The 12227-nt window shown below is 51.0% G+C and overlaps 3 protein-coding genes across 3 annotated transcripts; 1 reads left to right on the top strand and 2 right to left on the bottom strand.

Annotated features, from left to right (window-relative positions):
* Nucleotides 1-4338: 4338 nt before the first annotated feature.
* Nucleotides 4339-5650, top strand: LTR84_009965 (uncharacterized protein; the record flags this gene model as incomplete). The annotated part of the gene is made up of 2 exons (XM_064853503.1): nucleotides 4339-5363; nucleotides 5518-5650. 2 exons carry the CDS (start codon nucleotides 4339-4341, stop codon nucleotides 5648-5650), a joined length of 1158 nt encoding a protein of 385 aa, XP_064709902.1.
* A 590-nt stretch (nucleotides 5651-6240) lies between these two features.
* On the bottom strand, nucleotides 6241-7444 carry CHS7 (Chitin synthase, class 7; the record flags this gene model as incomplete). Its single annotated transcript, XM_064853502.1, has 2 exons — nucleotides 6241-6570; nucleotides 6626-7444. 2 exons carry the CDS (start codon nucleotides 7442-7444, stop codon nucleotides 6241-6243), a joined length of 1149 nt encoding a protein of 382 aa, XP_064709901.1.
* Nucleotides 7445-8371: 927 nt separating this feature from the next.
* On the bottom strand, nucleotides 8372-10813 carry LTR84_009963 (uncharacterized protein; the record flags this gene model as incomplete). Its single annotated transcript, XM_064853501.1, has 1 exon — nucleotides 8372-10813. One exon carries the CDS (start codon nucleotides 10811-10813, stop codon nucleotides 8372-8374), a length of 2442 nt encoding a protein of 813 aa, XP_064709900.1.
* Between the last annotated feature and the right edge of the window lie 1414 nt (nucleotides 10814-12227).

Raw genomic sequence — 12227 nt, 5'->3', positions numbered from 1 at the left:
GCACTTCACATCTGGCAGCTGGCATCGATGCCAGCATTATTGGTTCGACGAATGGAACCTAGCACCAGAATGAGACCAAGGAAGCAGTAAGGAGCCTGAGGGCCTTTGACAATCTAGCGAAAGTTATTATCATCGACCAACCCAAGACTCAAGACTCAAGGACCATGGGATGATGGCCAATCCGAGGGCGGGAAGACGCATGACAGACTTTGCAAGAAACGAACAGCGTCGATCAACAAACGAGTCGAGGACACCCGCGGGGGGGCGCAATAAGAATGGCCAAACCATCGGAAATGTCTAGTCCTTAGCCTCCCGAGTGCCCCCAGTGGCATCCTTGGACGTCCTCGTAAGATACGGATAGGCCTTGTAAGGGCCAGAGGGGCTCTTGAGTCTTGAGTCTTGAGTCTTGACACCTGTGGCACCAAAGCGAAAGCAGGAGCCGGGTTGTGCAGTTCTGCACTTTCGTCGCGCCCCACTGGCCTCAAGCTCGCCAATCAGACCTCAACTGTTGGAGGCCAGAACTCAGGCTACAAGTACGTATTGTTACCCGCTGTTTGCCTGTCGAGTGTCCACGCCTGTCGTCCATTCAACGCCACCGAGAACCTACGGAGTAAGCTGAACACCAGCAGGCCATGAAAGGCGGACCTTTGCCCTTCGCCACCACTTGACCAAATTGCAGAGTCTTACCATGCAGGTATTGATGGGTTGACGCATCCACTTCCACGTCCACATCCGAACACGCTTTCTCTGAAAGGAAGGTTCAGATCACGGCTCAAATCATTATGACCGACGACTCGTGTACGAATGCTGATTACAGCTTTTTTGCGCCCAGCCCAACCCTTCAAAGGCGTCTGCATCAATTGTCGACACAAGATTTTCGCTTGCCTGGTTGGATGAAACCATCTTCCCTTGGTTCCTATCTTCCCGGCAACATTCCTTTTCATGTCAAGGGCGAGAGAAGGCGTGTCGGCCCTGAATCGTTATTTACCCGCATCCATGACAATTCCCAACCACACCATGTCTAGAGCATTGATTCGCTCCACCACCCTAGCAACCAGTCTGGTCGTTTGCCATGCTCGCGCTTCAACTCACCTCGCATCGACGCCGAGTTTTTGAACGATGTCAGGAACCTTTCGCGATGGTCATCACTAGTAACGCGTCCAGCGTCCTGTCTGCCTGGCTCGAGCGATGAAGTCGCAACATGGCTACTTCCGGACGGGCGTTGTGAGCCGTGCTCGTAGATCATTGACCTCTTTCAGCAGGCATGCCGTCCACGTCGTCTCGTCTCAGAATCCACCTTCATCAAGCCTACTTTGCATGGAGCAGCCGTAAGTGTCCCAATCCTTTACAGCCCGCTGACATGAGACAACTCGTGTGTTCCTGGTCATCTGTTTCCCCATCAGCGCCGGGGATCCGAGAGTGGAAGATCAATTGTACATCCTCCGACAAACTGATCAGGTTTCCCGAGTATCACGCATAATTTTCTTATGAACTACTCAAGACAGAGCAGCCAAAGCTATTCGTGAATTTAGGCCGTCCGATGGCGGTCCTATTTTTGGACTTCTGACGTGCTCTAAGAGTCAGTGAATTATAGGTGATGCTTGCATACTATGATATCAAATCCATGGGACGGCGTTGCCGCAAATAATGGCCTCTATCAAACGGTTCGATTTCCGAATCATGTGTCTGTCTGGCTTGCACCTTGCCAACACGTGTCCTCAACGTTTACCACTGCTTTCTCTATGAACTATGTCGACTGATCCCATCTCACAAATGTCCAGGCGACAAAGGTGAATGAGACGGCAAGATCACGCGGTGAGATATATGAAAATTTCGGCCGTGTTTTGGGGGTAAGCGACGACCCCCAATGTCCAATCCAACACAGCAGACGGCAATAATGTGCCCTTTTCGAGTCCATCTAGGAAGTCCTACCATGATCCTCGATCCTGTTCCAGCTGGTAATAAATGGGCACTCAGAGGTTGCGACGGTCTGCTATCTGGAGGCAAGGCAAAGCCATGGTCCTTGACTGTGCCAGGAAATCGCTCTTTGAGTTTCTCCCGACAGCTGCGGTATCTTGGTACTCGTGCAAGGTCACGTAGTCTGTGAGCGATTACCTATTACGAAAATTCTCGTAGCAATATACGTGTTGTGGAAGCCTGATACTGGGATTGCGTACAATTTTGCTTTCTGTTTTGGACGAGTCACAGCTACTAGGCTGAAGTTGGAGGACTCGTATATCCGTGTTGTGAACCTCAACAGAGAGAAACAGCTCCCGAGATGTCGCCCCGTGGGTCGTTGAAAACCTTGTACTGCCTACCCCATGTAGGTTCACTGATTTCTTTGACTGCTTCAGTAGCGGATGCCGAAGTGCTAGGTGGACTATCTTCTGACTTATGCAGATTCAGGGGAAAGTTACATTTTCGACTCGGCCAGAGGTCTTACTCGTGTGTGCGTACACTAATCTCACACGTACTCGTGTGCGTCGATTAACGCTTCGTGAGCTCGGCTTCGACATTTGATCAAGACAGCTGTTTCACTCCATGGTTTTGAGGTACCTAAACCCGGCATCGTGCAGGGTTGGCATCAAACGACTTTGCAAAATTATAGGTGAATCTAGGCCCCACTATCGATTCACCATTTGGCGGTCACCACTGCAGTGGCCACTGGACTAGAGCGGAGTAGTGGCAGCGAGTCACAATCATCTCGCCTCGAGTACCGACTCGCAGGACTTACGGATACTCGTACTTCTAACTCGTCCTAGTCTCTTGCCCACGTGCCGCTGGATTCCGGATTGCTCACAAAGGCTGTCCAGGATTCATGTCAGGTGGGACACCAATTCAACTCCAAACTTCTTATCACACCCTGCAAGTCGCAGGTGGGGAGAATGGATATTCGCCGAGCTGCTCCAGCTGCTGTGCATCATTACTTCCTCAAACGAGCATCCGTACCGATGTCTCGTCACTTGACCCTTGGCAAATATTGGATGTAAACCCTGCACTTGACATCGCGGTAGGTGCACAAAACACTAACGCATTGAAGCCAGGAAGGTACCGACCATGGCTTCGGCCAAGCTCAACAATCTATCTCCCCCGTTGCCACCCTCCTTTGCTCCTCAAGAGTCAAACGCTGCAGTCTTGCTACTTGCTCTAGTCAACGCCTTGCACTGAATGGAGACTTCCCCGAGTCTGGCTGCGGTAAGCCCATGGATCACGATGTTGCAGAAGGAGTTCCATAATCTGGACGGCTTCGGATTCACGCTTATCACCGAGTTCAACCAGACATGCCTCCTATCACCAATTCAGCTAGCACATGCAATGGGTCAATCTTCGACTTCTCGAGCATCAAGATTTCTGGCACAAGAAGCACTTGTCGGTCGATGCGACCATGACGACAGCTTTATGCTGATGATGATACTCTGCTCGCCCACCCAATCTGCTAACACCCAGCGAGACTCATGCTCTAGATATCCATCGCCTAGCGTTACAAAGATGGATGAAAGACATTTGACGCTTATGATTTATCTTCTTCACAAGATCAATTGGGGCCAGATCGTTCCCCTCACATCCATCGACTTAGCAGCAGTCGCACTGTTCTTGACCATGCTGAAGAAGCCGGGAACACGCAACTCGTGGAGCCCAAAAGAGCGACTCTATTTCTTGCCTGTTTGCCCAAATGGGAAATAGCACTATTTCGTGATCTGGAATCTATTTCACACGATACGGTTCGACGTGGACGGGTGTCCATGGGTTAGTTCCAACAGACAATCATACTTTGCCTTATGACCTACCCAGATCCAAGACAGTCCGGCTCAGATCCGACCCTCAGACCATATGGTAAACACCGTGAAAGATGACAACGACCAACATGCACAAGCAGCCAGCCCCTACCCGGAATGTAATACTCTGTAGACCCTTTATTTTCTGCCGTGAGGGCTTTCTTGTCGTGCGTTTTTCTGACTGTGTTTTCATTGCCGCTCCAAACGGCTATGTTGGGAATGCCGACCAGTGGTGATGGGTAAACTTGAATCTCCCAACGACATCGTCACTACCGCAAGGGAACCCAGGAACATCAACCGGCGTGTTCGCCCACGAGTTACGTAGGTCGGCTAGCTGATCCTGAGTGAATTCCACGTCTGCTATCAAGCTACCGGGTACCGGGATTTGCTTCCACTCTGCCACTTTGTCCTCCATGTCGTCATTCCGGCATCACGAAACCATGACCATTGTCGAACGATATGTCTAGCAGAGTCCCGGGGGTAGAGGGATTGAAGGAGAAAAAGCTTAACGTGTTCAACGACTTGACAAACCCACAAAGGCTCTCAGCCAGAAAGTCTCGACATGGTCACAAAACCCAGCATTTCAATCGACGCGTCGAACAAGAATGCACCGACCAGGGACCACCCGACTTCAAAGGAAGTCCGAGAAAGCCTGCCCAAGGCCAAAGCCACCAAGACCCATCCCAAGCATCAGAACGAGACCTCGGACAAGAAGACCGACAGCAACAATGCAAGCCTCTTCTTCGTGGGCACGGCGACGACGATCTTGGAATGGGAAGGCTTGAGACTGATGACAGACCCCAACTTCCTGCACGCGGGCGACCACGTCCATCTAGGGCCCGGTGTGACGGGCACGCGAAGGACGAATCCGGCGGTCGACCTGCACGACCTGCCCCCTATCGACCTGGTCCTTCTCTCGCACTATCACGCCGACCACTTCGACGAGGAAGTCGAAGCGGCACTGCGCCGAGACCTGCCCATCATCACCACTCCACACGCACACGCCTGCTTGACAACGCAGAAGAGCGACGAAGAACGCTTCACCAACGTCCACGCCCTCGACAAATGGGACAACATGTTCGTCGACATGCAGTCCGCACCGCCAAAGCAGCGGAAAGACCAATCCCGGCCTCGGCCTCAGCCTCGCCTTCGCGTCGAAGGCATGCCAGGAAAACACGTCGGGGACGGACTCCTCTCGCGCGCGAACGACATCCTGGGCGCCGTCCCGCCGACAAACGGCTGGATGCTCGAACTCGGCTACGACACGCCATCTTCAACCGAGTCCTCCACCACCGCAACCACACCAACTTCAGCTTCCCCCGCCGACGCCTCCGCCTCGTCGCCGGCCTTCCAAAGCAGCTACCGCATCTACATCTCGGGCGACACGCTGAACGTGGACGAGCTCTCGCAGATCCCCGAGCACTACACGCACGCCGGCAAGCCGATCGACCTGATGCTGATCCACCTGGGCGGGACGACGATCCCGGGCCCCAGCATGCCGCTGCTGATGGTCACCATGGACGCGAAGCAGGGCGTTGCGCTCGTGAAGCTGGTCCAGCCCGACGTCGTGGTGCCGATTCATTACGAGTGAGTTCCCTCCCCCCACCCTCTGGTGCTGTTTACACAGCCTTTCCCCCTTTCGACGTTATCTGCATTGATTTCCGTCGCTGCGATTCTGTTCTGTGCTTCGGGCATGAAGAGGGATTTGACGGACCGAGCTGACCGCGATGGTGGTAAACAGTGACTACGACGTCTTCCTGTCGCCTTTGGCGGATTTCCAGACCGAAATGACAAATGCTGGCCTCGATCATAAGGCCGTCTACCTGGATCGTGGCGACGAGTTTCGCTTCGAGGTGCAGCGGCCAGCTGGTTGAAGGATAGGTGAGCATAGGGATAGACAGGGATGACGTGAATCAGCCAGCTGGGAATTGAGCATAGGTGGTGCTGTCTTCATCAACGGTCAGTGGGCGGGCCAGGAATTCATGTGGTGGTGCGTGGTGGTTGGTCTTTGGTCATACACGCCAGTGGAATGACCAGGCCGTCTTTCTTTCTTGATATTAATTCATGATATTATCGTATTGTGGCTCATGTAGGAGCTTGGTGTTTATGCTAATGCTAATGCTAATGCTACGCTAAATTACACAGGATTTTTCCATCAGCCTTGCGCTGATGTTGACCTGCCCAATGTCATGACCCATAAACCTAATAATTTGCCCAGATCACATAGGGACCTCCATTACAAAAGCCGAGCTCATCTCATAATCACCACCTCAGTTACTATCTGTCAGGCTATTAACCTGTATTCTTTGCGCTGAACATTGTCATAGCGGAAAATGACGTAGATAGAACCGACCGTCCCCCATGGTAAGCCTGGGCAAGATGACTTGCCGCTGTCAATTAGTCTCTCGATGAAAACAGCAAAATCAACATAATGTTGACGAGGTTTGACGGAAGTCCAAACATGTTAATAAGCATATTCTCTTTCACGATTCCGGTAGTTCGGAGGTTGTGATTCAAAGTCCTCGTACGTGCCCAATTGTTGTCGTATGTCGCCATACTGTAGACCTTGCCGGGGCTCAACCGGACTGGTATGGGTGGAGTATTGATCTCGGCCTAATGAGTGGCTATGCTGAGGTTGGTACTCGAGGCTGCTTGTGTCGTAGACGCTTTCTCGACCGTAGACACTTGTTCGATAATCCTCAGTGGGTTCGAGTAGAGCCTCTTTGACATCCCAGTGACCTTGCTTTGTGCCCACACTGAACTCGAGGTCCTCCTTGGTGATACTGTCCCAGTACTAAGAAAAAAGTGAGTTGAAGTGGAGACTGAAGTCTGGTGTAATCAGAGCTTACCTTATAGACCATCATCACGGCCAATAAATTGCAAACTGTGGCGAAAAACAAGCCATCCAGATAATGGTTGACTCCTTCGCAAATCTTTCCCGCGAAGACATACAGAATAACTTGTCCAGCGACAAAGAAAAGCCCTCCAAAGGCAAGATCACCCAGAGGCCATCTATCTTGGAGGGTATTGGCCACCAAAATGATTTGCATGACAAAATAAACAGCGACACAGATGGCATTAATAATGTACAAGACAACAAAAAGACCAGTGGTGTTGGTTGGAGACAATCCCGCCCAGCCCTTGAAGGTGAGCAGACTGACAGCGAAGGTAATGACAAACATAAGCAAACTACCCAGCCTGAGCAGCCAAACAGAAAGGGTTGTACCATCTTCATATAGCTGGAAGCCGACAAAGCCATTGATGAGGAGACTGGTGCATAAGGCGCTGGTCAGACCATTCTGCGCCGCAACAAACCAAGGGAATGCGCTAGAAGTTGTGGCCTGCAAGACGCCGGCGTCCAAGACCAAACTGATGATGGTCAGTAGACTGTAGATGTAGAAAAATGTCAAGATCTCTCTTCTCCCAACAGCGGTGAACTTGGAGCGGACGTGAAAGATCATGATCGCGGTCATCCCAAGAGCAGCGATATGGGCAAAGTCGGTGGCGGCCTGGAATATAATGGTGTTTGCCAACTCAATGGATCTTGCACTGCATGTTGGCAACAGTGCTGGATTTCTTTCTGAGGTGAACTCGGTAGGCGTACCAAGGACGTAGCATAGAGGAAGCCCGGCTCGCTCGCATATCGTCTCGAAGGAACCAAATCCCATCTTGGACGGGCTTTCGCACTGGGCCCCGAACCGACAGGCGTTGACGTTGGTGTTTGCTGAGGATCGAAGGCCTTTCGTCAACCACGGGTGTCGTCGATGTAGAGCCGAGAGATGGATTAACGGCCGTCGCGGCGGCGAGTCTGGTTTAAGTGGTATGAGTGAGTGAGTGTCGTGGTTGTTCAGAGATGTTGCACCGGAAATGTCTCAAAACGCAAGGTGGAAATCCCAGGGTTCAACAAGTCACAGGCTAAGCGTGAGATGAAAGTCGGGTGGCAATGCAAAGAGATGCGTTGAACGATGAAGCAGTTGGTAACGAGTGTCGCAAGTTACAATGACGAACTTGAAGCGAATGGATAGGATAGGCGTAAAGATAGTGTAGGCGTTGGTGGGCAACGAGGATGTGGAGGGACGAAATCAAGACTGAATCTGTCTCACCCTTTGAGAATTCCAAGGAAGGCGCAGGGCCTCGCAGGCCACGCAACCAAACAGAAGGCGCGACTACACTCTCAACGGGGCTTAGTGCAGATGGCCTGGTTGCTGTGGCTGCCCCTGAAATAGAATAGAAAGTACGAGTTCACTTCGGAGCCTTGTGCTTCGACCTACATTTTGCCACTGACACCACGACCATTATGATTAAACAAAGTATCCGTAACAACGACAAATGGTTGAGAAGCATCTTATTACTTCACAATTCAAAGCTACTCGCCATAGGGGTATAATCATTCGATAATGTCAGCCGCGCCAGTATACTGCACACTGGTTATGCTTGTCAAGCCTTCCTGCTTACCATGAATCGCAATCCACTTAAACCCAATGAACCGCCTCCACAATCCGTGCAAACCCATACTCGCCTTCCTATCGCTTAATGCAGTGCTGTTCGTGTACCGTAATATCATTAGGCTGATCGCTGAGAATCTTTGACCTTGGTCAACTCGCAGTCTGGCGACTCAATACCATGCCCTTCAGTCGATTCGCCGCTTTTGCTACAACTTGCTGAGCTCGATTCTGAGCACAGGCAAGTCCATCTACCACAACTCTCGTGTGCATCTGCTGTGAGAATTCAGAGCCCTTCAAGGCCGCTACAGATCGTACAGCGGTGAGTCCATTCCCCAGATGGTCACCGGCGGTTTTGAGTAGATCATATGGCAAGTCAGCGCCTGGAATCGTTGCCCACATCTTCCGGAAGTAAGCCTTGACGGTCATGCCTGCAACACCGACTTCACTCAGAAATCTATGTGATGGGATATTCTCTCTTGCCGCAGTGGCTTGTTTCGCCAAGGATGTAGCACGGTTCTGCACCCGGCTCTTGACAGCTTTTAGGACTGTCTTCAATCGTTCATATCTTCCAAACGATGGTTCTCCAAATGACAAGGTCAACATTTCCGTAAGTTGGGGGTTGGACATTGTCAGTCTGACCTCAATGTCTCCATAACTGTCGCGGGGCTCAAGTGTTACACTATAAACTCCGTCGAAGAGCTCCTGCAAGATTATGGGGAGGCTGATTTCTTCTCGTTTCAGACTGACGTCCAAGACTGATCGCTTCCTGCTGCTGGTGGCAACCTTTGGTAGCTTCACCATCAATTGATTCGCACTCGCAATGCCAACCTGAAAGTGGTTGTCCGCGTCTTTCGTCACCTCATTCCGACTCACCGAGGCGCTTTCCAACTGTTGCTGCCAGGCTTCGTCATCTTTGGCCAGAGCAGCGAGCGACAGTGGGGTGTTGCCTAGCAACGGGGTCTGTGCTGCTTGCAAGGTCGCAGACGAAGAACTGATCAATGTGGTTGATATGTCCTGGGCAAATTGATTGTGCAGCGCAGATCGTGCTAACAGACTGGAAGAGGGTGATGGTAGTAGAACACTCAACAGCAGACCAACAACAGAGGTTGCGACGATCGTTAGCGCAAGGAGTCTGATAGGAACGAAATGTCTGGTTGAAAAGAGAGCGGTAATATTTCCTCCTGGTAGCTTGGATATTTTTCCTTCGACGATTCCGTCCAGATAACCTGTGGTTTCGGGGGAGTCTTTGCGAACATCTTCATCTGCACATGAGACGATATAGGCTATGTGCTTGTTGAGGAGGGGGCTTTCAAGATTGAGAAAAGCTGCCATATCCACAGGGAAGTTGAGTGAGAACTGGAGGTTCTGGAAAGGCTTATCAGACATTTTGTGAAGGGACTGACGCAGAGCACCTTCTTGTTCAAAGTGACCATACTCCCCGGTCCATCCACGATCCATTCGAATGACAATTCTTGGAATCTGGTGGCGTTCTGTGAATTTAAGCATCTGGAGGCTGGAAGAATCTAGCTTCCCAGTGTGGTCCAACTCGAGACAGACGATAGCGAGATCAGGGGCTATCCATCGTGGCTGACTGACAACGAAATCTCGTCCATTGAAGAACGACACCAACTCTGATGATGTGCTCCTATTCTTGAGGCATAGATTGGTTTTGTCATTCTCAAACGGTAGATTCGATCCCTTTACTTGATCATAGCAATCGAAATCGATCTGCTTGTCAATAGCAACAAGATCTGCAAAGTCTGGTTCCGCGCCAGGCCCAAAGGTGTTCGGAACGAGGTGATATCTAGTGACAGATCCTCGAGAGCTGAACTGACTTGATCCTCCTTGAGAGACTAGCACGTCACCCAGCTTTCGTTGAATCTCCGGTCGGAATTGCTCGATGCTTGTGCCAAGCAGAATGACTTTGAAATAGTCCAAAGTGTTCAGATCAAGCCCTCGAGACGACAATCCCATATGAGTATATCCATCCGAATAGTCCGCATTGACAGTTCCATGGATACGTAGAGAAAGGTCTCGGAGTTGGTGTTCATTGAAAGAACTTCGGACCTTATAGCGCGGAGGTGTGGTAGGATGATGTTCTGATGGTTGGGCATTCGAGAGAGAAGTGCTGAGATCAGAGCGCGCCTGTTGGGCATCAAAGCCGGATCGGTCCCAAGGACTGAACGGTAAGGATTTTTGTGAGTGTGAGATGTCTGATTCTTGGTCATCTGTTTCAGAGTGGTCGTCTGGGTCAGGAGCATAATCATGAATTTCGGCATCGATGACACTATGGACATCTTCCGAGCTATGAACATCCAGAAGCGAACCAACATCTGTATGCTCCGAGTGGATATCATCTTCATGTGAAATATCTGTTTCGGCCAATGATGCCCAACTCTCCGCCAGGGAGGCTGTGTCGGTCTCTGATTTTGTCATCTTCGGAAAGGAGGAGTGAGGGGTTTGAGAATGGGCGAGGAGGGAGTCAAGGGACAAGTCGAGTGGAAGAGAAGGATAAGTGAAGTCAGGTTCTGATGAAGCAGTGGTCAACGTGATGGCGCCTCTGCGAAGACTCTTTGTAGGTTCGTCAGTCATCTTGTCGAGCGGACAGGTTGGAGAAGGGTTAGTGGGCCGTTGATTGGAAGTTACTGAAGTGAATCAAGAATCGGTTTGCTGGATTTAAGGATGAGGAGGTGGAAGACCTACCGGAGAGGAGGAAGTGAGCAGTAGCAGTGAAGCTGAGGCACCAAGTGACACTCTGTGAAAAAGAGGTTGAAACAAGCGTCAATCCTGACCAGACTGATGGTATTTGAATCCCCGGGTGCAAGGCCAGGCGCAGGACGACACTGGCATCCCAGATCAGCCTGAGGAGGAGGATGATGATGATGATGATGGAATTCAGCGTCAACGATGGAGATTCAGATTATTTGCATAGAGAAGTTCACGTCATGAACTGCTTGAGAAAAGCACTTGGACTTTGACTGCATGGAACACAGGCAGCAGGAGGCATCTTTGAGATATGAACTCAACTTTGAGGACGAGGCAGCCGCCTAGGCCTGAGGATGAGCCTGAGCCCCGCATGCAGTGGTGGGTGCCCCTCCGCGTCGCGTCCGAATCTCCAGGCTGTCACTGTCACCCTTTTGCCGATCTGGACTTTAATGGCAAGGGGTCTGACGCCCGACTTTTTCTTTTCCTTTGCCCAGTTTGGGTACCCGTGGGAGCCTAAGTTCACCGAAACTGCATCAGAGTACGAGGTATTCCGCATGTCCTTCTTCAACGAACGGCTAGTCGGGCCCATTTTCCATCGCTGATGAATCTTGATAATCTTGCAATTCCATGGATTTCATGCATTATCTACCTACCTAGGAACCAGCGTGCCGCCGAAAGAAATCTTGTCAGACAGGCTGAGGGGTGCCTTGCAACTAGCGTGGATTTTCTAGCGTTGATAAAGATAACGTCCTTATCGCTCTCGGGTACGATATTTTAGCTTTATACTCGCAACCATGAACAAGGCTGCTTGAGAGCCTTGCACCCAGCGGGCGTCACTGCGTCTTTCAGCTCATACTATACTCGGTAATCCTTAAGCACGGCGGCGACAAGGTAGGAAACAGAGTTCGAGATCCACGAATTCTGTCATGCACTGGATGCCTGGCGTCGACAGCATGCAGATCAATGCCTACACGACTTGCCCTGATTATAACATTCATGTTCATGTCTTGTTCATTGTACAAACCATACAGGTGTATGGACAACTCCCTATCGCAAAAAGAACCAGCTTGGTAAGTATTCTCGTGATAGCTCTGAACGCCAACCAAAAGCCAGGTCATCTGCAGCCGGAGGCCAATGGACCACATGGCCCTGTATTTTTTTCTCCTCCCTGACACCGAGGCCACAGCCCAACCTTTTCTTTGTTCTCCACGGCGTATTGGTGATTTACCATCGCCGTCCCTTTCGGAGAAGCCAGTCGGTGGCCAGAATATCCCTGACAATGATCTCAGACCTGAGACTG

This window comes from Exophiala bonariae (genome assembly GCF_035927105.1).
Source record: "Exophiala bonariae strain CCFEE 5792 chromosome Unknown scaffold_4, whole genome shotgun sequence".
NCBI lineage: Eukaryota > Fungi > Ascomycota > Eurotiomycetes > Chaetothyriales > Herpotrichiellaceae > Exophiala > Exophiala bonariae.
Note: the sequence above shows the minus strand (reverse complement) of the source record. Positions and strands in the feature narration are given on the sequence as shown.